Source organism: Paroedura picta, chromosome 8 (assembly GCF_049243985.1).
Source record: "Paroedura picta isolate Pp20150507F chromosome 8, Ppicta_v3.0, whole genome shotgun sequence".
Taxonomy (NCBI): domain Eukaryota; kingdom Metazoa; phylum Chordata; class Lepidosauria; order Squamata; family Gekkonidae; genus Paroedura; species Paroedura picta.
In genome coordinates, this window is record NC_135376.1 from 853,436 (window position 1) to 873,105 (window position 19,670).

At 56.3% G+C, this 19,670-nt stretch overlaps 1 protein-coding gene across 3 annotated transcripts in view; it reads left to right on the forward strand.

Moving 5' to 3' along the window:
• FGF12 (fibroblast growth factor 12) overlaps positions 1-19,670 on the forward strand; it is a 133,281-nt gene that overhangs the window by 43,402 nt on the left and 70,209 nt on the right. The window contains exon 1 of one of the 3 annotated variants that reach the window (XM_077347991.1): positions 401-524. The exons of the other annotated variants lie outside the window; for them this stretch is intronic. Coding sequence (XP_077204106.1) covers positions 437-524 — 88 coding nt within the window. The 5' untranslated portion in view covers positions 401-436. Of the gene's footprint in view, positions 1-400; positions 525-19,670 lie in introns of those variants that run through there. 3 annotated transcript variants of the gene reach the window in all.

The following is a 19,670-nucleotide window of genomic DNA, read 5'->3' on the forward strand; positions in this document are numbered from 1 at the left end:
CTTAAGCTCCTTAGTCCCCTGCCGGGGACAGTTGCGAAAGACGCCCCCCTCCTCCCCCCCCCCGCCCGCGGGCTAATCCGCCCAGAGGAGGCGGGAAGGGCAGCAGGCAGCGGAGGGACCGGCTCAAGGGCGCGCCCTCCTCTGGGGCGGGGCGGGGCGTGGCGGGCGGCGCTCTGCCCGAGCTCAGAGGCTTTGCGCTGAGGGCGGCTCTCGCGGGGGAGAGGCTGGAGGCGTCGAGGCGGGCGGGGGAGGGTCTGCGCGCGGAGCCGGAGAGCGCCGCTTCTCCCGCGCGCCTCTCTGGGCGTGGCCGGCAGGGGGCAGCACTCCCGCCTCGGGCGCCGCCTCCTCGCTGCCTGGCTGCCTGGGCCGAGCGCGCCCGGCCAAGTGCCCCAAGCGGCGGCGGCGGTGGGTGCGGGGCTCGGGGGCTTCGTTCCCGATGCGGATCGCGGGGCTGCTGCGGACCAAAGGCTCGCATATGCTGCACTGCCTCTGCGGGAGGCGCCTCAGCTCCAGCCACAGTCCAGGTGGGCAGCGCGCGCGGCGGCACCAGGGGCCAGCAGGGGCCAGGCCGGGCCAGGGGACACGGGGCCACCACGGGCTCTGCTCGCCCGCCCGCCCGCCCGCCCGCGCTCTGGCTGCGGGAGACCGGGCGGCCGGGCGCTGTCCGGGGTGCCGGCGGGACAGCTGGGGCTGCGGCCTCGTGGCTGGCAGGTGGATCTTGCGGGGCTCAGAGGCAGCTCCCCAGTGGGTGCCCCCCCCAGGGCCTCCTGGCCTCCCCAGGGCCCCCCTCCCTCCCCAGGGGCGTGCTCCTCTGACCCTCCAAGTACTGGGGGGGGGGGAGTCTGCCCATGCTCATGCACACAGCCCTTCATTCCTCATTGTCCAGGGGAGAAATCCGGACTCCACTTGCAGATTCTTTGCCCTCGGAGAAGTGCCCCGGATGAGCACGCTGTCAAGTGACACGGCAGCCTGTCAGGAACCAGTTTTGCTCCGGGCTTCGTGTAACCGAGTGGAAGCTGGTTCAGTGAAAATAGTTCCCCTGCTTGTTTTGGTCTCTTCTTCCTAAGCAGGAAGCAGCTCCTTCCTGGGCCCGGCTTCCTCAGTGAGGGGTCTCGAGGCTCTGGGGCTGAGGCCAGCCTCAGGGAACAAGGGGTCTTGGCTTACCCGGCTGGAGGGAGGGGGCCTGGGCCGGCAGGCAGGGAGAGAGGCTGCCCCTGAGGCATACGGCCTCCGCAGCGCACCCATCGCCTCAACATGCTTGTCTGTGAGACCACGTGAAGCAGCGCATTGCCCGCCTGAGTTCCACTTGGTTTCCTTTGGGGGCACCCTGGAGAAGGGGGGGGATATGTGCGCATGGGAGGATCCAGGCCAGGCCTCTCTGCAGCATTTGCTGTCCTGTTTATTTACATGAGTTCTATCCCACTTGTGTGCGGAGAACAAGCAAGGAACAGCCACTCCACAGCACAAAACAGCAGCAAGGAAGCCCAATAAAATCAGAGTCCAGGAGCACCTTTAAGAAGGTGTGAATAGATCTTTGTTGGCCTTAAAGGTGCTCCTGGACTCCGATTTTATTGTGCTACTTCAGACCAACACGGCAACCCAGCTGAATCTAGCAGCAAGGAAAGTTATTTAAGTGACAGTTTTGCCCAGCTGCAGGTGGAGAGATCAAGTCATTGAAAATATTTCCAAATATAGAGCAACTAATATGGACAGAAACAAATCAGGAAAGAAAGAAGTCACCATAATGTAACACAAAGATACCGAAGGGTGGCCTGGGCAAAATCCAATCACAAAATGTTTGTTTTCTTCTGGCCCCTAAAACTGAGCCAAGGGAGTGCTGGGGGCCTTCTAGGGCGGAAGGATTTCTAGGTGCAGAAAAGTGAACGGAGGCAGGGGCCAAGAGGTCTTTGTGGGAAGGCTTGTGGGGAGCCCCCCAAGGCCTTTCCATAGCACAGATCCCAAAAAAGAACACCACTTTGGCTTCGCGATGCCTGGGGCGTTCAAATAACCAAATCCTTGCATATCAACTGCCCTGGCCATCTGCAGCTGGTGGTCATGTAAGTCCGTGAATAAGAGGAGCAAACAGTCAGGAATATTTGGCCAACTCATAGAATCCTAGAATGGGAAGGGGCCATACAGGCCGTCTAGTCCAACCCCCTGCTCAACGCAGGATCAGCCCATAGAATCACAGAATCCTAGAGTGGGAAGGGGCCATGAAGGCCATCTAGTCCCACCCCCTGCTCAACGCAGGATCAGCCCATAGAATCACAGAATCCTAGAGTGGGAAGGGGCCATGCAGGCCATCTAGTCCAACCCCCTGCTCAACGCAGGATCAGCCCATAGAATCACAGAATCCTAGAGCTGGAAGGGGCCACACAGGCCATCTAGTCCAACCCCCTGCTCAACGCAGGATCAGCCCATAGAATCACAGAATCCTAGAGCTGGAAGGGGCCACACAGGCCATCTAGTCCAACCCCCTGCTCTACGCAGGATCAGCCCATAGAATCACAGAATCCTAGAGTGGGAAGGGGCCATGCAGGCCATCTAGTCCAACCCCCTGCTCAACGCAGGATCAGCCCATAGAATCACAGAATCCTAGAGCCGGAAGGGGCCACACAGGCCATCTAGTCCAACCCCCTGCTCAACGCAGGATCAGCCCATAGAATCACAGAATCCTAGAGCTGGAAGGGGCCACACAGGCCATCTAGTCCAACCCCCTGCTCAACACAGGATCAGCCCTAAGCTCCTCTTCAGCTTCAGAGTTTTCAAGCTGCAGAGCTTCTCCCTCTGCCAGACGAGGCGTTCTGAGCCACACCAAGGCCTGTGGGATGTCGCACAAGTAGCATTTTTGCTTCAGAGGACCCAGCACAATCTTGTTGCAAAAGGTTAAGGGCCAAATAATGGGTTAACTTTAAAGGCCCAATTACGCATGGAGCGTTACACGGCTAAAACACCAACACGTGTCCTTTCCCCCTACACAGCTATGAGCAGTGTGTTTGTGTCCGTTCCTGTATGTGTGGTTGGAACCACATTGCCAGAGAAGGCTTCGTTTATTGAATGGAAGTATTTATCCCCACCCGCAGGCTCAGTGGTGGCTTTTGGTGGCCAATTTGGGTTGGTGGCCCCAGGAGCATCTTCTTCACAGGAATAAGAGGGACAGCCCACCCAAGGCTTCTTGCCCTGCAGATCTTACTTGTGGCATTTGGACGGTCTTGCATTTCTTCCCCAGGCTAGGCAAATATTGATCAGGAAGACGGGGGGGGGGGTATAAAAGATGCTTGTAAAGCTGCGTCTGCTGTTTCCACAGGCCCCCTAAGGGAGCATGGGGTGTCCTTGTGCTTGGACAGGATCCAGTGGATCTCAGAGTCCGACCACTCAAGGAGGGGCTGTCAGTCATTTCCTAAGTAGCTATAAGCTTTTTCTTCTTTAACAGCCAGTGAAACAGCTGAAATCTACGTCTGAAAAAAATGCCCGGGGGGGGGGGGGCTAGGAATGGAAAGATGGTCATCCTCCCTGCCCCCCATTCTGCCTTCTTTTACTCCTTCAATCCGTGGGGGAAAGCATGGGATATGAACAGGGGTGAACCGGCCCCTTCAGCTGCTGGGCTTGGAGGGTGGCCAGGAGCCTGGCCTCGGGCTCTCTCGGGCCGGGCTGGGCTGGACTCTGAGGCTCCCTGCGGGTGTCCTCGCAGCACCCTTCTGGTGCATCACATGGACTTCTGTAGGGCCCCGTGGCTGGCCTCTCTGACCATCGCTGGGCTTTCAATTACGTGCCTGCTCCCCCCACCCCACCCCACCCCACCCCCCGCAAAGAGGGGGGCAGACCCGGCTTTGCTGGCCTGGCCGCTTGACTTGCTGCACAGGGAAATGGGCTCCATCTCTGGCAGCAGCTCCAGTTCGCAGCTCTCTGAAGGCAAATGTTGAGGAAGGCGGTGCTCTGCTGGAGGCCCGGGGGAGATCCTGCTGGGCCGAGGAGCCATACGGAGCAGCCGTCGGACTGGGGGGGAAGGGCAGCAAAGAGACAGGCAGGCAGAAGGCGGGGGGGGGGGCCTGAGTGGGCAAAGCGTGGGTGTGTGTGGGAGTGGGTGTGTGGAACAGACAGGAGGAGGGGAGGTTAGTGGTCCTCAGCGGGGAGGAGGAATGGGTTTTAAAGTGGTGGGGGGGGATGACCTCGGAGGTCCCTTCCAACTGTATGATTCTGTGAAGTCACTAGTCCCACCCACCCTTTTGTAAAGGCAAACCGAAATGCTGGGGGAACCTGTTTGCTGCTTCAGCAACCTCTTGTGCTCCATGGTTCTCAGAGCTGATCCAGCTGGGCCAAAGGATCCAGGTTCACACTCAGGGCAAGAGAGCTCCGGAGATTTGGGGCCCTGTTTTCAGGTATCTCCAAGGCTAGGGGGGCTGCAGCAGGCCGTGGGAAGGCCCCTTTTTAACTTTGCAAGACTGGCTTTGACACTGCCTCCAAAAGTGAAGATTCAAGGGGGTGGCAGGTGACAGTGGGTGAGCAAGAGGGTGGTGGGTGTCCTGCATGGTGCAGGGGGTTGGACTAGATGACCCAGGAGGTCCCTTCCAGCTCTGTGATTCTAGGATTCTGTGCTGCGAAACTTGGTGTAGATTGGCCCCTTTAGGTAGGAGGTACATCCTGTAGGGCGCAGCAGTTAGATCAGGAGCAGGACAGCTGAGGTTTGAACTGCTGCTCGGTCATGGCAGCTAGCTGGGTGAGCTTTGGGCTCATCACACAGTCTCTGCCTTTCCTACCTCGCAGGGTCATTGTGAGGATATCAGCAGGGCAGAGGAGAGCAATGTGAGCCCCTCCATTTTGGGGAAAGGCAGGAGATACATAGAGAAATGTGAGGATCCCTTCCAGCTGGTGGCAGGGAAAAAGCATTTTGTGGCCAGCCTTTGTTGCTCTGGTAGCCACTGGGAAGGGATTTCGCTGGGGGGTGAGCAGTGGCAGAGCGTCCGCCTTGTGGCCTGGCAACAGTGGCCCCGGGGCCCAAACACGAGGCTCTGGAGGGAGGGCTCCTTGTCCCTCGACAGCAAACTCCTCCTGGTTTTCCACAGGAAGAAAAAGGTGCGCTTGGCTGCAAAAGGCGCCCTGGGGGGTTTCCTTGGCAGAGAAGGAGAGCTCGTTAGGCAGAGGCACTCGCTCAATTAGATGCTGCTGCTGCTGCCGCTGCTGCTGCTGCTGACGCAGGTGGAGAGGCCATTGGCAGGAGCATCGCTGGAAAACAGGAGGCATGCGCTCTGCGCAGGCCCCTCCTTTCCCCTCCTGATGGAGCAGGTGCTGCCAGGATGGGACCACCGTGGCCATGCAGACTTGGTGGGGGTGGGTGGGCGGGCGGGCAGGGAGGCCCGCACCCTGCCAGGAGCACAGGCTTCTGGTTATGCCGGTTGCCTTCAGCTGGGAACAGACCACGGGAGGGAGCACTCAGATATGCCCCAGGGAGCTTCTTGTGCTCTCGCCCAGCCGTTTGCTCAAGACGGCTTCTGCCGGTGCAGCTACAGCCGCCTGCTCTCGAGCAACCTCTCGGCTGGACCGCTGTGACCTCCTGGGTCTGGGACACCTTGGAAGACGGCTGGGGGTGGGGTGGGGGCTGGAGACGCAGGGTCTGCCTCCTGCAGTCATCGGTGCAGCACCCACTGCCTGGGTGCCGCTTGCACTGTGCGTCTCTGGCCGAGTGCTGCTGGGTTTGTCTTTCCATTCCGTTCTCTCTAAAGCTTTTGTTCAGGTTGTTAACATGCAGCGTAGCTAAGAAAAAGACAGGAGACCTGCTTTCTAGCTCCGTCTCTCCCACCAAGGTCAGGTGGGTGGCAACCAGGGGCGCAGGGGCTTTTCCGTGGTGGCCCCTGGCTTGTGTTACGCCAACCCCCCAAGGCTCACCTGGGGCTACCTCACTTCCCTTTTGGCACCAGGCTAAAACACTCCTGTTTTAAAACTCTGGCTTCTAATGGAGGGTTTTTAAGCATCGTCTTTTTGAAAGGTTCTTTTACGGTCTGTTTCTGGCCTGATGACGGTTTTAGCAATGTTTGTTTAGGGGGCTCACCATGTCTGTTGTGTGTTTTGGTTTTGCTCTGATTTCCTTTCAGGGCTTTGGTGTGTCTTTTGTCTTTGTTGCCTGGCCTGTATTCCTGGCTCTGCCTCTGACCCTTTCGGAGCAGAAATGGAGCAAGGCCAAATGTCCCTGGAAGGCAGAGTCACGGTGGCGAAAAGGACAACCCTCAGGAGCTAGGTTGAAGACCCCAGGCAGAGGCCGACAGATTCCCTCTCTCTGAGGGTGGCCAATCACCAGGCAGGGCCTGGAGATCTCCTGGCATCACAGCTGATCTCCAGGTGGCACAGATCCCTCCATTCCCCTGGAGAAACGGGCTGCTTCAGAGGGTGGACCTCTCAGGCTCTGTGCCCCACTGAGGTCCCCAGGCCCACCCTCAAATCTCTAAGCATTTCCCCGCCTGGATCCGGCAGCCTGCCTCACTCGGAGGCCGAGGGCTGATGATGTGGGTCAAACTGGGTCTTACGGGGAACACCAGGGACCCCACTGTGCCCCCAGAAGAGGTCCAGAAGTCTAGATTCTGCAAGCAGCCAAGCTTCCTGTCTCTGCAGGTGAAGGCCTATAAATAAGCTGTCCCTCAGGAGATGCGTAAGGTTCAGTGATCCAAGCCATCTCCTCTCTGCAGCCTCAAATCCACAGAGAGCCCGTTTCCTTGGCGGTCCAGGCCTGCAATTGGCCACCAGTCCTGCTGGAGATGGGGAAACGCAGGCTGCTCCGGGGGTGTGAGGAAACCCCCTCCAGGATGAAGGCTGGCCTCTGCTGGGAGCTGGGGAGGGGCTGCTAATTTGAGGCTAGCTCCCCCACCCTGCAAGACATGCAGAGGCCTGTGCTCTTCCAATAGCTGAGGTTCCTCTAGGAAGGGTGTGTGTGTGTGTGGGGGGGGATGTTGCTTGCCAGCCTCTCTGCCACGTGCCTGGAAGGAAGCTCTTGAGGTTGTCGGTGATTTGGGGACCTGCACCCTCTCCCCCCAGGCTCGGCAGGCCATCCTGAGTCAGAGGGGCCACCTAAAGGCCAGGCATTACTGGGGGGCTCAGCCCCAGCTCCTGGCTGTTTCTTTGGGGCTTCCATCTCCCGGTGTGGCTGGAGAGAACTGCGGCCTCCGGGGAAGACTGCCAGGCCCTTGGCTTCCCTGCCGGCATCGTCCTGCGACCGGGTGAGACGTCCAGCATGGTTGGTAGCCGTTGGCAGCCCGCTCCTCCAGGAATTTGGCCACCCCCCTTGGGGCATCTAAGGGCAGTCTGGGATATTTGGAAGCAGCCCCCAGGCAGCCCTTTCCCGTGGCAGCTTCCAAAAGGTGGGGAGAGAGATCTTGACTTTGCCACCTCAGCAAGCTGTGCAAGGACCAGAAGTCAGCAAGGGCTGTTGGATCCTGCCCATTTCTCCAGGGAGAATAAATTCCACCTGTGCATATTGCCCCAGAAGCCAGAGGGTATCTTTGTGCTGCGTGTCCCGTTCCAGACATGTTGAAAGAAATCTATATTAATTTTATTTCAGTTTATTACCCACCACTCCCCATTACTTACTGGCTCGAGGCGGGTTAAGAAGCTGACAATAAAATACAGAAAAAATCCCCTCCCTTGAAACCCTGGCAGCATTTGATCTAGCCCACCCCCGCCCACGCCCACTTCCCATAGCTTGAGCCCCCCTCCCACCCACCCACCCCGTGCGCCTCAAGGGAAAGACAGTATATATGGGGGTCAGCACGTTGTCCCAGCGGAGACAAGGAGGGGCCGTGGATCTTAATCGCCCCAGCCTCAACCAAACACCTGGCGGAAGAGCTCCGTCTTACAGGCCTTGCGGAACTGACAGCTCCTGCAGAGCCCTTAGCTCTTTGGGGAGCTCCTTCTACCAGGTCGGGCCGGGGCCTCAGGCACGCTTCCCTTGGGCTGGGAACCGACAACAGATTTGCACCCGCAGAGCAAAGGGCCTTGTGGCGGGGGGGGGGGGGGCATAAGGTATGTGGGGCCCAGACCGCGGATGACCTTGAAGGTCAAGACCAAAACCTTAAACCTGATCTGGGCTGCAGCCGGCAATCAATGCAGCTGCCTCAGCACAGGCTGGATGTGGGCCCTCCAAGATGTGCCTGCGAGGACCCTGGGAGCTGCATTCTGCACCAGCTGCAGTTTCCGGATCAAGGCTAAGGGCAGGCCTGTGTAGAGCGAGTTACAGAAGTCCAGCCTAGAGGTGACCGTCGCCTGCATCGCTGTGGCCAGGTGTTCAGCGGACAGAGAGGGCACCAGTGGACATGAGGGGGAAGGGTGGGGCTTCCCTTGCTGTCTAATCCGGAAGGCACGAGAAGCTGGCTTCATTCTGGAGAGTGTCAGGGGGAGGATGAGCTTCCCTAACCCCAAATTTAGCAGCTGTCTGCATCTTTGTTTTTTTTAATCTCTGCATTTTTTAAATCTCTGTGCCCTTATTTTGTTAATGGACTCTTGCATATGTGTGTCCTTGTGGCATGCTGTGACTTGTGATGCCATTAGCCTCCTCTGGGCAGAGTAAGGAGGGGAAGAGATAAACAAAGCCCCTTGGGGAACCGGCAGGAAGAAAGGAAGGGAAGAGGGGAAGCGCAGGGGGGAAGGGACGGTCTGCAGGGCCCTCGCAGAGGGAGGGGACAGGAGGGGCCTTAGCAGAGGGCCAACCAGAGGGAGCCCCAGCTGGGAGTTGCAGTCTGCAGCTCAGTACCCCCCCCCCTTCCTGGGCCCACCTACTGAATGAGTGCTGAATGAGTAGCAGCCATGGGGGATTTCCAGTGGAAGCCAGCCCCAGAGATTCACCCCTGGGGGTGTGGGGGATGTGTGTTTTCTCCACGGGGAGCAACTGGGCCCAACGTGTCCCCTCCTCCCCTCGGACTGCAGCCCTCCCCTCACAGCTGCTTTTGGAAACCCCACCTCTGCTTGGGCCTGAGCCCCATATCAACCTGAGCTGGGGCTGGGGTCTGCAGGCCCATCCCAGCCGCCACCTTCCTTGGGGACGATCCCAGCTCCTGATCACTTATAGAAGGGGGGGTATTTTTTTTGGGGGGGGGGAGATCTTTCCTTGGCTCTTAGGGTCAGAGAGAAAGAGAAGAGGGAGCACAGAAGTGGGAGGGGATTGGTCAGAGCTAGAAAGATGAACCAGTTGGGCTCTGTCCGTGCAAACATTTCCCTAATTTTGAAGTAAACTGTTCCTTACAGACCCAAGACACCTGTTTCCGTGCTGCTTTCTCCACAGCCTGAAAGCTAAATTTTTCCAACAGAATGCCCCTTGGAACAATTCCGTTTTGCATAGCTGGCAGGAAGCCGGAGGTGGGGGAGCCCCTCCCTGGGGCCACAGTGGAGAAGGTTCTGGTTGCAGGGCGGCACCCCCAGAGCGCTCTGCTGTGATTTGTGTCCCTGGCATTCCTGCCTCTGGGAAGGCATGTGCTTAGTATAGATTTAAATAATGGGGGTCAAGCCACCCTGGAGCGGTCAGCCACCTCCCTCCCCCATTGTCTGTGACCCTCTTAGCCATATCACATCCGGGGTGTCCCAGGACATCAAGAGGCAAGCTCCTTTTGAATGGAAGTGGGGGGGGGGCACCCCACACATCACCCCCAGATGTCCCAGGTGACTGGTCCCCCACCCAGCATCAAAAGGCCCCTTGCTGGAGGCGCATTTGTCACATGCTGTCTGTGAAGATACTAAGGTTACCAACTCCAGGCAGGGAAATCCCTGGAGAGCAGGGGGCGGGACCTAACTGGGGTACGATTTCATAGCGCCCCCCCGAGAAATTGGTCTCTGCAGTCTGGAGAGGAACTGCAATAGTTGGCCATCTCCTGGTGTCCCATGGAGGTTGGCAACCTGCCTCTCAGCTCAAAGCAGAGGATAGCGGCTCCACTTCCCAGGGCTTCCTCCTGGCGCCTGAAGGGCTGCAGAAAAGCCGGGGTGGAAAAGCCGAGGCGGCTCCTCGTCCTCCTGGCTCTGGGCTCCGGTTGGCAAGGAAGGAGGGGCCCCCAGCCTCCCCCCCCCCCCCGAGAGCCGGGAGAAGCTGCGCATGGCTTTGGTGCCCCCCTGAGGCCAGCCTGGAGCACTGCTGGCGACTTCTGTGCTGTGCATCCCTCCGGCCAGACACCCCCCCCCCCCCCCGGTCGCCAGAATCCCTCCATGCAGCGGAGGAGCCCCTGTGGTCCCCACCCCCAGGAGAGGCCCAAGAGCCTCCTGCAGTCTCATCGGACTTCCTTTTGCTCGAACGGCAGGCTGATCCAGGGCGCCTCTAAGACCAACCCAGTTTCATTCGAGGCCTGATCCTGGACACAATGAAATGGGCATTCTGACCAGGCCGTGCATAGATGGGGGGGCAGGGAATTAAGGCACACTCAGAAAAGAGGCGGTCAGGCCTTCGTAGCTTCAAGGACGTTCCTTGTTGTTACTTGTTTAATTCTTGCTTATTTTTTGTTCACTATTTATTTATTATATATTTCTATATGGCCGTCCCATGAACAGCAGCTGTGTTTGCATTTTCATTTCGGGTATATGTTGCAGCATATTTGCAGAGCAGGTAACTTAGTAGTTGTAAACAGTCACCATGCAGGGATGACAATAGAACTGGGTGCTGGAACAGAAGAACCATGGTGAGAAGAGTAGTTTAACCACCGCCAAATGCCTGACGAGGAGCTTCCTTTAGCAGGCCCTGAGGAATTGGTCAAGCTCCCTTTGGACGTAATCTTGGTTGCCAACCCCCCCCCCCTTTGCAAGAACTTTTTGTTGCCAGTTTTTCATGCTTTCAGCTTGTATATGAGCTTTGTATGAGTTTCAGTGATTTATGTCATCTTTATTCCTTCAGATCATCATCATATCATATCATCATCACCATCACCATCACCAAAACTAAAGTTGGAGTTGCCTGCAGACAACTCACTCCCTACCTGACTGGTCCTGGGGGCTGCTGCCCATAGGGAGATTCCACTCTGCCAAATAGAGCCAAGCAGTGCAAATTGCACTCTATCAGTGAGGGCCAATCAGTTCAAATTGCATACAGACAACTCAATAGCTACCGGATTGGCCCTTCCTGGGAGTGTGCAGCCAATAGGGAAAGAACACTCTGCCAACGAGGGCCAATCAGTGCAAATTGCCTGCAGACAACTCAATCCTACCTGATTGGCCCTCTCTGGGGGTGTGCCACCAATAATCACTCCTCAAATGAGGGCCCATTGTGGGGCTTATTTGTCCTTTTCTTCCACTTCCTGCTCTTTGCCGGATGGAAGAGGTGCTGGCCTTTCTGAAAGGTGCTGCTGCTGGTAAGTTGCTCCATTCTTAGCCTCCTCTTCCCACCCTCCATCTCCCAAGGGCAAGGCAAGGAAGCCAGGTGCTTCTTTTACCTGCTGTGTTGGTCTCACAGGTATCCACTCTCTGTTGGAAGGAAGCACAGATGAGTTACAATAACCAGTATTTCAAAAACAGGATGTCAAGGGGCAGACAGAATGCAATGAATGTCTTAACTCAGTCCAGTGAGTCAAGGGTTCCTTCAGACAGTCCAAGGGCATCAGCAGAAGAAGCAGGTCACAGGTTATACCCACAGCCCAGGCCTCCCAGCCTCCAGTTAATATAGGTTGTCAACAGCCTCAGTCCTCATTCTGTGATGACTCACAGTTGTCTGCAGTCAGCAAATGTCTTGCTAACATGAGGTGGTCCCTTTTAGACTGGAGCTCTCTTCCAGCACATAGCAGGCCTTGCTTAATTGGTTTAGCCAGCTGGGCTGACAAAGCAGGGAACTACAGCTGGAGGCTGGGCAGAGGAATGAAGAGCTCCTGCAACAACTTTGGAATTTAAGCCCTGATTTGTTTGTAGCTCCATTCCCTCCTTCAGATCAGTGCTCTGTCTGTTGAATATCTGACTGGACTAAGCTCTCATATACCTGAGGCTCAGGTGAAGCTGGGAGCTCCTGGCAAGGCTTTTCCTCTGTGGAATCCTCCCTAACAGGACCTGGGCTCACAACATCTTCCCATGGCCCTGCAGCTGGCCATTGCTTTCCCCCACCCTCCTGCTCCTCAGAGGGGCTGGTGGGACCCAGCGGCCTTCCCTACCCATCCTGGCCCTTGAGAGATGAGGGGGGATGGGAAGGAGGCAGCCCCCCCCCAAAGCCTTACCTATCCAACCTGTCCTTTGGGGAATGGGAGGGGTGGGAAGGAGGCAGCCCACCCTAGATGGCCAGGCCCAGCCTTTGTGAGATGTGGGGTTGGATGAGACGGTGGGGAGAGTGGTGACCTATATCGACCCTGTTGTTTGGGGTGGAGGTGTGAGAGCCAGTGCCCCTCCAAAGCAGCTGTTTTCCTCAGGAGAACTGATTCCTCCCTCCTTCCCTCTTCTCTCTCTGTCTTCCTCTCTCCTTTGCTCATCTTCCTGAAGGTTTCCAGGCCATGCCTGGAATTTGGCAACTCAGGTGGCTGCCTATGGAGGAGACAGGAATCAAGCCCAGCTCTTGAGCTCTCAATACGCATGTGGAGCAGGGGGGGGGAGGGCCAGAACCCAGGAAGTTCACAGGGCAGGGGTATGCGTGAGTGCCTCTTGTGTTTCCGGGTAAAACGGACTTTGCCCCTAGTCATTTCAATATTTTTGGAAACATCGTTTGAATGGGCATCTCTTTTCTTTGTTTGGCTTGATTCTGCATTGAGGTTCCCTTTCCCCCTGGATTGGTCTATTTTGAGCAGTTAATTAGCATGTAGCATAACAAGGATGTGCAACAGATGCAAGGAACAAGCTGTCATGAACCCCGATTTCTGACCCAGGTTTTGGAGGTTGTTTCCCGGGCACTCCCTGGATGTTGGTCCCCTTTTTGACCTCATGGCCATAAAACCATCAACCCCCCCTGTTGCCTTCCCCCCTCCCTTTGCATTCCAGAGCATCCCCTTCCTGACCTTGCAGGGCTCTGCGAAGAAGTCTCAACACTTGTAAGTTTTAGATCAAAGTGTACTCCCGGTTGCTCCCTTGAGAACTGTTGCTTTTCGCACCTTGAGAATCCATCTGTACCCCCCCCCCCAATCTTCCCAGGTATAAAACCCCTTAGGTAATATTGGTCCTTTGTCTCTGCCAAAGAGTTTGTCCATCAAATTGTTCCTGTTGATGCATGTTTGCCTTAGTCTCCTGAATAAATATTCCTTTTCAATTTCACTACAACATGATCGTGAGGAAGTGATTCTTCTAGTGACCTTGCAGGGGTGTCTTCTGCCTGGTTCATGACAGAAACAGGAATAACCACCTTTAGAAGCTGGTCGTTTGTTTGGGTTTAATTCTGCGGGAAAGTGTAGTGAAGGGAATTGGAGATTAGGGCAGGATGCTGTTTCTGTTGGCTGCAGAGGAGAGGACACGCAGTAATGGGTTTAAACTACAAGTACAACGATATAGGCTAGATATCAGGAAAAAGTTTTTCTCAGTCAGAGTAGTTCAGCAGTGGAATAGGCTGCCTAAGGAGGTGGTGAGCTCCCCCTCACTGGCAGTCTTCAAGCAAAGGTTGGATACACACTTTTCTTGGATGCTTTAGGATGCTTAGGGCTGATCCTGCGTTGAGCAGGGGGTTGGACTAGATGGCCCCTACGGCCCCTTCCCACTCTAGGATTCTAATATTCGGCTGGGTCCGGCCTGTGTTTGGGCATCTCCCTGTCATGCAGGGTTTTTACGACCCGTTGCTTAGTTTGCCTTTGAAGCTGAGCAGGGGATTTAAGTGCTGAGAAATAAAAGACTCCTACGGGGGCTTTAAAAATTAATATCTCTTTACCTCTTTGGCCCCTTCCAACTCTATGATTCTATGATTAATGGGCAGATGTATCCTTAACTGTGAAATGCTGACAGTGATTGTCTGAGACCCGGCCATGATGCCCCTCGCAAGCATGGAGGCCCTCTTACAGCACCTTCTTCCTGGATGCAGGGGTGACTGGCCGCACAGGGTCCTCTCCCCTGTCCTCTGACCAGAGAAATACATCCCAGTCTACCATTCCAAATTTCATGGCAATAGCCTGTTCTAGTGTATTATTCCAATTAAGAGAGAAAATAAAGTGGCTGAATGGGGTTGTTTGGAATGAGGTATGAGAGCTGGCTGAGGTGAGCATATGAAGTGAGGTAAGAGACCAATCTCTCTGTTCAGAACAGAGGAAGAGGGGCTTATTGCTAGCTCCAGTGACTGTGTTGTCGGGGTGGATGTGGCAAAGAACAAGCCCAGAGCCGTGGTAGGTAGACAACGGAAATATACACAGCACAGCGGCTGTGTTTGCATGTTCGTTTTGGGTGGATGTGGCAGCAGAGTTGGCATCTGGGTTTATTGCAAGCTCTGGTTCCAGTGCCCTTGTTTGTATTAGATGTTGCATTGTGGTGGGTGTGGAGTTGTTGGCGCTTGGGAGACTGTCTGTGGGCAAGAAAAGGTTCCCCCCCCCAGTGCTTGTGCAAGAGAACTGCCAATATCCAGTCGCAGCTGTAAGTTGCTGAGGATGCACTAAACTGTTTTGAGATAGGAGTCGTAATAGAGGAAGGGGGCTGTGACCTCATAGGAATCCCAGAAACAGATCAGGTGTAACAATGTATGTTAAGAATCTTTATACTTGTGAAGAAATTCAGGTACCCGAGCATGGAAGTTCGGTTGAGTGTATTTGGGTAAATATAAAAGGAGTAGGAAATGAGAGGGGTATTATTGTGGGGGTCTGCTGTAGACCACCAAGCCAGTCAGAGGACTTGAATGAGATCCTGCAAGACCAAATTACACAATTTTCAAAAAAGGGGGAAACCGTGGTCATGGGTGACTTCAGTTACCCAGATATCTGTTGGAAGACCAACTCTGCTAAAAATGCAAACTCCGTTAAATTCTTAACTTGTCTTGCCGACGGCTTTATTTCCCAGAAAGTAGAAAGGGGAACCAGGGGCTCTGCTATTTTAGACATGATCCTCATCATTAGGGAAGAACTGGTAGATGAGGTGGAAGTAGTGGGCACACTTGGTAGCAGTGACCATGTGCTTTTGGAATTTTCAGTCGTGGGAAAGAGAAAACCTTTACGTAGTCGTACGTATAGACTGGACTTCACAGACTTAAAGGTATGTTGTGTAGAGTCCCGTGGTCAGAAAGACTTAAAGAGATGGGCGTCCAAGAGGGCTGGGAGTTTCTTAAAAGTGAAATACTGAAGGCTCAATCACAATCAATTCCCTTGAGAAGAAAAGATGGAAGGAGCCTAAGGAAGCCAAGTTGGCTCCATAAGCCGTTGTCAAAAGATTTGAGGAATAAAAAAAGAGTCATTTAGGAATTGGAAGGAAGGCCTTATTACCAAGGATGAGTATAAACAAATAACCAATAATTTTAGGGGGAGTGTTAGAAAAGCTAAAGCTCAATATGAGCTTAGGCTAGCAAGAAGTGCTAAACATAGCAAAAAAAGGCTTCTTTAGTTATATTTCAAGCAAGAAAAAAGATCACTGCGAGGACAAGTGGTCCAATTATAACATGATGAAGAGAGGGCTGAACTGCTTAACTCCTATTTCTCCTCGGTCTTCTCTTGTGAGGGAAATAGTGATCAATGTGGCAAAAACGTAACACAACATGGGGGACGGGAATGCTGGCCTGGGGTCCCTGTTGGAGCAGGCCACAAACACCCAGTTTCTACTGCGCCTGATTCGGGTCACCCGGTCTGGTCTTTGGTCCTTTCCGGCCACCAGATGGCGCAGCTGCACCTCCCGGGAAGCACCGAACTGGCTCTGGGCAGGGCCTTCCCAAAGAGCAAGGAATCCTTGGGATTTCTGCACAGTCCCAGGGGTAATCAAACTGCGGCCCTCCAGATGTCCGTGGACTACAATTCCCAGAAGCCCCTGCCAGCGAATGCTGGCAGGGGCTCATGGGAATTGTAGTCCACGGACATCTGGAGGGCCGCAGTTTGACTACCTCTGGTCCAGAGCAAGCCTCATTCTCCCAGAAATGCACGCTCATTTCTCTGAGATCTTATTTCCGGGGGGGGGGGGGTGTCAGTTTGTTGCCTGGGAAGGAGGGGTGTGCGGTGGGACCTTTCCCTACCCAACAGCTCCTTCCGTTCAACTCAATCTCTAGCGAGAATTTGGTGGTGGCATCACTTGGGCATGGAATTAGGGTCACCCTGGGTGGGCAGGTAGTTGTGAGTTCCTGTATTGCGCTGCGGGTTGGACTAGATGACCCTGGGTGTCCCTTCAAACTCCATGATTCTATGGGGCAATCTGTGCCTGTGCACAGACTGGGGGGGCCCTGACTCAAGCAGCAGAGGTCTGCTCTGAAGGAGGGGGAGCTGAATGCGGAGCTGGCTGGCCAACTTCCAGGTGGGGCCTGGAGATCTCTCTCTAGGCGGCAGAGGTCTGGCCCTCCCGGAGGAAAGAGTGCTGTAGGGCAGGGAGTGCCCGGCATCACACCCTCCGGAGGGCCCTCCCTTCTAGAAGGGGCAGACACCAAATGTGCCCGGAGGCCCCCTGCCCATCCTGGCTCCTGCTCTTGAGCTTGGGTCCAGCTGTTCAGGAGGGTTCCAGCAATATAAATCCACAGTCTGTGAATCCTTTCCAAGCAGAACTCAGCAGCAGCACCCTCTGAAGACACCCGTGGGCCCTTCCGTGTGTCGGGGTGGCAAGTCTGCCTTCTGGCCTTTAGCAGAAGAGCTCTTGAAAGCAGCCTCTCTGCCGACACAAGGGAGGGGCCAGGTGGCTTCCTTGAACTTCTGCCGGCCGGCCTGCCATGGTCCTCCTGGCCTCTAGGGCCGGAGCCGCAGGGAGGCACAGTGGCACCCACCCTCCAAAGCATCCCTCCCCCCAGGGGACAGGCTGGAGGTGAGCTGTAATGCAGGGGGATCCCCAGGTCCCCCCTGGAGGCTGGCACCCCTTGCCTGGTGGGAAGGCCTTTTCGATGGGCCACAAAGTAGGCCTGGATTGTGAACACAGATGACGCTGCTTGCTATTGAATCAGGCCCCAGGTCCAGCCAGGGCAGGTGCTCTCCAGGGCCTTTGGGATGGAGATGTCTGGGAAGGAACCGGTGGCCTTCCGCATGCTAGGCCAATGCTCCCCCCCCCCCGAGCCACACCCCCGACCCTGCCCTGCGCTGGCTGGCTTCAAGGGCCCGCTTGCACAGAAGCTGACGCACTGCAGGAATCGGATTCCTTTCCAGAGGGAACAGCCTGTGTCATTCAACAGGCACAAACACAAAGGACTTGTTGAGTCACTGAGCCCAAAACAGAGGAGCCGAAGGCAGCAGAGAGGGGTGGCTGGCAGGAACCACACAGGGGGGGGGGGCGGCTGTGGAACTGCCACTGAAAGTTGCACAGGAACCAACTCAAGGGGCACAAATGTTTCCAGAAAGCACAAAGAAAGGCCCAAGAAGCTGTCTAAAGGCCAATCAAGGTACAATGAAGGGTGGGCAGTGCAGGGGTTGGATCACAGAATCCCAGAGTGGGAAGGGTCCATGGAGGCCATCTAGTCCCACCCCCTGCTCAGTGCAGGATCAGCCTCCAGCATCCAGGAGAAGGATCTGTCCAGCCGCTGCTTGAAGACGGCCAGTGAGGGGGAGCTCCCCACCTCCTTAGGTAGCCCATTCCACTGCTGAACTAGACTCACAGAATCCTAGAGTGGGAAGGGTCCATGGAGGCCATCTAGTCCCACCCCCTGCTCAGTGCAGGATCAGCCTCCAGCATCCAGGAGAAGGATCTGTCCAGCCACTGCTTGAAGACCACCAGTGAGGGGGAGCCCTCTTTGACTGTGAAAATGTTTTTCCTGCTATCTAGCTGGTTCTGTTTTCCATGTAGTTTAAGCCTGTTCCTGTGGGTCCCCCTGTCCTCTGCTGCCAAGAGGAACCTTTCCCTGCCCTCCCCTAACTGGTAACCTTTCAGCTTCTTCCAGAGAGCCCCCCTGCCCCGAATCCCTCAGCGTTCCCTCCTAGGGCTTGTTCCCCTGGCCCCGAATCATTCTCGTCCCTCTCCTCTGCCTCCCCCCCCCCGTTTTGTCCACGTCATCACTGAGGGGGGGGGGACAGGGCCTTCTCCCCTGGGGTTGGGCTCTTGAACCCTGCTCAAGCCGCCGTGAGGGAAGCACAGAGTCTTTCATAGGACCTCTACACCCCCAGCCCCCGCCCGGCCATGCCCTGGTCCCGTCCACATGGCCCCCCCGGCCACGCAAAGCCCAGGGCCAGTCAGCCTGTGCAGAAAGTGGGGCCTGAGTTCGCTTAGCAAAGGACCCAAAGCTCTTCTCCTCCGCTCAGTCAGGAGGGCGCCCTGTGCATGGCCCCGCACTCCCTCCAAAGGGCAAGCGGGTCGCCCAGCAGGACCCCCCTGTCTACACCCCCCCACCCCCCCGCGGTGTGTTCTCTGCTCTTTGAGCGATCCCGAGCCCGGGGGGGGGGGGCTTCTGCTGCCTCCGGGCCCGCCGTGGGCGCCTTCAGATGTGGCCGGAGAATCTCCGTCCGAGGCTGGGGCGGATTTCTCGGGGAAGCCTGCGCAGTCCCTCCCTTGGCCACGCGAGGGCAGCACGGCCCTTCCTCTCGCGCTTTCGCTCCTGCTTTCCCGGCCGGGGCTGCCTGCAGGAGGGGCCGCCGACGCCCTCCGGGAGCCCTGCTGGGCCTTGGGGGCCGGAGACGCGGGGCTGGCGGGGGCTGCTCCGCACTTGCACAGCGAGCTTCTCCCAGGATGGGACGGGCGCGTGGCCGCCCGGGGCCAAGGCAGAGGCGGGCCGAGGGGGCTGGCCTCCGTCTGGTCCTTTTGGGGTCTCCCAGCCTAGTCTCAACCCGGGCCGTCCGGCTTCTCCTCTGCGGCTGGATCCGGGCAGTCCAGCCTGGGCCAGGCAGCGCAGGAGGCATCCAGCAGACCGGACTGGCTCTTTATGCACTTCGCCTTAAAGCAGGGCGGCAGGGGGGGGGGGGCAGTGGCACAGAGTTAATCCGAAATCAAGCGAACTTCCATGTCCCGAGGTCTTCAGACTTCGAATCCCAGAGCCGGGATCTGGCTGGCCTGATCCAGCAAGGCCAAACTGCTCTTCTTATCTCAAATGGCTCACCTGCTGAATTCCCTCCAGGCCAGGCTGGATTCTGGAGGTCTCTGGATTCTGGGCATGGAATTCGGATCACCCTGCATGGGCAGGCCCTTGTGAGTGTCCTGCCTAGTGCAGGGGGTAGGACTAGATGACCCTGGAGGTCTCTTCCAACACTAGGATTCTGTGATTCTAAATTCCATCTCAACCTCCGGAAGAAGTTCCTGACGGTCAGAGCAGTTTCTCAGTGGAACAGGCTTCCTCGGGAGGCGGTGGGTTCTCCATCTTTGGAGGTTTTTAAACAGAGGCTGGAGAGCCATCTGACGGAGAGGCTGATTCTGTGAAGGCTCAAGGGGGTGGCAGGTGGCAGTGGAGGAGTGAGAGGGTGGTGAGTGTCCTGCATAGTGCAGGGGGTTGGACTAGATGACCCAGGAGGGGCCTTCCAGCTATAGGATTCTGATTCACTGAATGTACTGAGGGCCGCAGGCATAGAAAGTCTTAAAAGGGGATTAAACAGATACAGGGGGAGAGTTCCATCCGCAGCTACCACCAGGGTGACTGAGGGGAAGTTCCATGTTCAGAAGTTGGCAAAATCAGGGGAGCTCTTGGCCTCTCTCTGCCCTCCTTGTTGGCTCTCTGGAGGAACTGGCTGGCCCCTGTGTGG